The 4264-nt window shown below is 44.5% G+C and overlaps 1 protein-coding gene across 1 annotated transcript; it reads right to left on the bottom strand.

Moving 5' to 3' along the window:
- Nucleotides 1-1481: 1481 nt before the first annotated feature.
- Nucleotides 1482-2666, bottom strand: LOC125554011 (small heat shock protein, chloroplastic-like). Its single transcript, XM_048717640.2, has 2 exons — nucleotides 2248-2666; nucleotides 1482-2158 (listed from the first exon to the last, which is right to left on the bottom strand). The coding sequence occupies exons 1-2, from the start codon at nucleotides 2507-2509 to the stop codon at nucleotides 1701-1703; spliced, it is 720 nt and encodes a 239-aa protein (XP_048573597.1). The 5' UTR covers nucleotides 2510-2666; the 3' UTR covers nucleotides 1482-1700.
- Between the last annotated feature and the right edge of the window lie 1598 nt (nucleotides 2667-4264).

Consider the following 4264-nt stretch of genomic DNA (forward strand, 5'->3'; position numbering starts at 1 on the left):
CCAGTTTTAAGTCCATTCTCAAGTCACAACTCAGCTTGTAGTTCTCCTAGTTGCAGCCACACCCTCGACTCGCGACTAGGCATGTACATTTTTTTCATCCAAGTTGCAAGTCCACTTTTGACTCGCAACGAGCCCATAGTTTGTTTCATCCCACCCTCAATTCGCAACTCCTAGTCTTATCCTCTGACTACATTGCACGCCTTCAATGCTGCAACTAGCCGTGGTTGGGTTAATTGGCACGCGGGGGGGGGGGGGGGGGGGTAATTGCATGTCCAACATTCTTTCCAACAAAAAACAAGAACAATCCTTCACAAGCTAATAGAAAATGTGGTGATTTCTTAAAATGCGTGAAGTTTCTTTAAAACATTGCCACGAACATTTCTTTGAATGTTATGAAACTTTTTTTATTCTGTAATACATTTTTGAACATCACAAACATTATTTGGAAATGCATGAACATTTTTCAAATGGCAACATTTTTAAGTGGTGCAAACAAAATTTTCAATTGAAAATTTATTATTAAAATAAAATTAAACTCATTGTATTTGCATTTTTCGAAAAATGATTGGAATTTTTCAAAAGAATCCACACTTTAAAAACTATTTGGGGATTTTCATAAATTGTTCACGCTTTTAAAATAATTCATGAAGATATTGTTTGAAATACAAAAGTTTGTTTTTATTTGTCAAAAAAGTTTGGAACTACAAAGTTTATTCACATTTGAAAAGACTGTTTGAAATTTTAAAATTGTTTGTGTTTTCAAAAATATTTGACATTTCAAATTGTTTACGATTTGTAAGAAAATGTTTCAAACATTTTTTTTAAGATTGTCTAATCTCGCCGGTTTACTATGTTCTTATATATTCCCCTCTTTTTAATAATCAATAGTTATCTACTCCCTTCATTTCTAAATATGTGTCTTTCTAAAGATATCAACAAGTGACTAGATACGAAGCAAAATAAGTCAATTTACATTTCAAAATATGTCTATATATCCGTATGTGATAGTCCATTTGAAATCTTAAAAAAACAAATATTTTTAGGAACGGAGGGAGTGTTGGAGTGGTAGGAGCACGGTGACCAACATGTTGTCCTGAGTTCAGTTCCTACTGCAGCGCACTTTGTCACTCGATGAAATACAATATTTTGTTATTTTGTGTCATGCAAAATACAAATTTATACTCATGTGCTTGGATTGATCGAAGCGACATTATAGATCCATAAAACACTCTTTGGTCAAAAAGATGCGCACTTCTATATTTAGAGAAGTGCACTACATATTTTGCACAACGAACGCTCAGAGGATGTTTGTTTCCAAAAACTTATTGGTCTAGGGACTTAAAATGAACATTTGAGACTTATGAAATAAGACTCTAAAAAAAGAGTTATAGGGACTTATAGTTATAATATGGTTTTATAAAAACTTATAAGTCACAGGAACCAAACATGTAGGAACTTCTTAGTAACTTGGGATTTATAAGTTGGGACTAAAAAAAGTGCTGGCCTCAATCTGTCCTTTATTATTTTATTATTAGAGAGAGAGGAGAGACATAGAGCACTACAAATTTCGCACAACGAGCGCGCAAGGAGGATTGGAGAAAAACAGGATTGGAGAAAAACGGCACACTCTACAAAGAGCACACCTCGGACAGCTGAAATCTTAAAGCCTCAGATGCAGGGTACAGTCTCACACGAACTCATCACTGGACCTGCACGTCGATGACCTTGCGTTCGGTCTCCCTCTTGGGCACGGACACGAGCAGCACGCCGTTCTTGAGCTCGGCGCGCACCTGGCTCTTGTCGCACTCGTCCGGCAGAGCCAGTCGCATGTCGTAGGAGCTCACGCTGCGCTCCTTCCACCACCCGTCGCCGCCTTCGCCCTGCCCTTCGCCGGCCTCCTTCTTGTGCTCGCCGCGGATGACGAGCGCGTCGCCCTCCACCATCACCTTCACCTCCTCCCGCGACAGCCCGGGCATGTCGAACCGCATCTTCACCTCCTTCTCGTCCTCCATGATGTCCCACGGCATCCGCGGCGTCTCGCTCGCCGCCGCTGGCGAGCGCCGCGCCGTGGGGAACCCCACGGCGTCGTCGAACAGCCGGTCCATCGTGTCCAGCATCTGCCGCATCGTCCTCATCGGCGACATCGGGTCCACCAGCCCTGCATATGTTGGCGTAAACCACGTACGTCAGCCTCTGCTTTGCCACAAAATTCTCTCTCGTTGAAGAACATCGGAACAGAGGACTTACCGAACGGGGAGATGTCGAAGCCAGCGTGGCGCGGGCGACGCTGGACTGCATTGCCCTGCTGGTTGCCGCCGTCCTGCCTGCTGACATGGACGTCGACGGAGTTGTCCCTGTTCTCCTGCGCCGCAGAGGCCACGGAGAGGGGGCGGGTTCTCCCGCCGGTCGAGAGCGGCGCTGGCCTCGCGGCCCTCCAGGCACGGATCGGCAGGCGCGCGGCCGGGGAAAGGCGGCTGACTATAGCGAAGGGGGCGTTCGCGGCAGCCATTGCACCGGATAGAGCTACGGGAAGCCGATCGAGAATTGAAACGAGAGAGGGTCTCTAGGAGATCGTTGGAACTCTGAAGCCGATGTGCTATACGACGGATTGCAGTGATTGTCTGGTGGGAGATGGCGAGTGTGTGGCGCCCTTTTATAGAGTGGAGGGGAGTTCATGCCATTGAGAAGGTGGAAGGATAGGGAGAGGCGTTGAAGCTTCGGGACAACGCACGATGCTCGCCGTATCTGGTCGCAGAGCACCGCGGTAGGGGAGAGAGCGCGCGCTTCGAGAGGACGCCGCGGGTGTTCTTCAGGCCTGTCGCGCTCGCTCGAACATTCTCGTACACTTCGCGGCACTTCGAGGTCAAGAGGCCCAACCCTTCGCGAAACTGGTCGGGAAGCCGAGGCACATCGATATTATTCCGGTCTTAGGCTGTTCGTAATGAAAGTATCATATAATTAAATAAAGAAATTTTAATAAGGTGGCATATAATTAAATGAAAAAAGAAAGGCTTGAGTATCATATCGTGATACCGTATCATATTAAATGATGTGCCACTTTGTGTCATGCATGACAATAAATATAGTCCTCTATGATACCAATATATAATACTATGCATTAGGGATGTAGTATCATAGGCTAGTATCATATGCATGATACTAGTATATGATACTCCCCATTACAACCAGTCTTACGCTAGTCATAGTGGAAATTGTCATAAGTGTAGTAACATACATCTCTTCATTTATTGCTTTGTAGACACAACTAACATTAAAAAGCGCTATGTGATGATAACATATTATGTTACTCCCTCCGTCACAGTTTAGAAGGCACAGTTAAATTTGCGAGTGTTTTCATAATAAACAAGGTTTGGGGCGCATTATATTTATTTCTAATAGCTAATTAGTACTTCGATATACAATTTCTATATGCACGCGTAGCGTGAATGCTATTTTTAGTCTATTTCACAACCAATAGATAACCACCTAGGTCCCAGAGAATTTTCAAACGTGCCTTCTAAACCGTGACGGAGGGAGTACTCTATTTGTCTCTCTCTTCTTTAATTACATGACACATCATTTCTTTTGCTTATGTGACATGTATGTTACTACTTATATTACTTCCATTATGACAGCCTTAGAGAAACTCTAACAAATATCTGTAAAACATGAAATAAACTTAGAGAATTCTTTAAATTTGGCCCCAACTTTTTTTTGAAACATAAAAATTTGGCCCCAACTTCCCTATGTTTATGGGGAGATTTCCTTCTAGTAAACTTTTGGTGAGCAAGACATTGTCTAAAACTTTTTGTCGCACCCCCGCCCTCACACTGAAACGCGGCCGCCCCGCCGCTTGTCACCGCCTTGCAGAGAAGCCGCCGCCCTACTGGCGCGTTGCCCCCGCCCCCGCCAACTCACCGGAATGCAGCTGCACGCCACTGCCCACCACGCCGACACGCCGTGGCACCACCGCTGCCCGTGCTGCCACCATGCCGCCCGCATCTCCACGCCGTCTCTAGCCAGCGGCCATCGCACTGCCTTGTGTTGTCCTCACCTGAGGTCGTCACGCCTGTCACTGATTGCTGGACCCTATGCCATTATCTTGTTTTGTTTCATAAAAAAAATTAAGTAGAAAGAGATTTAGGAAAAGAAGTTTATGGAAATTGACAAAAACAACTCTCGGAAAGCTTCTCCTAAAATTTACGGATATTATATAAAACCACTTTCATGGGAAGTGTTTTAGAGAGCTGTTGGAGTTTTTTTT

The sequence above is a fragment of the Triticum urartu genome, chromosome 4A (genome assembly GCF_056163025.1).
Source record: "Triticum urartu cultivar PI428250 chromosome 4A, HENAU_Tu73, whole genome shotgun sequence".
NCBI classification, from domain to species: Eukaryota; Viridiplantae; Streptophyta; class Magnoliopsida; order Poales; family Poaceae; genus Triticum; species Triticum urartu.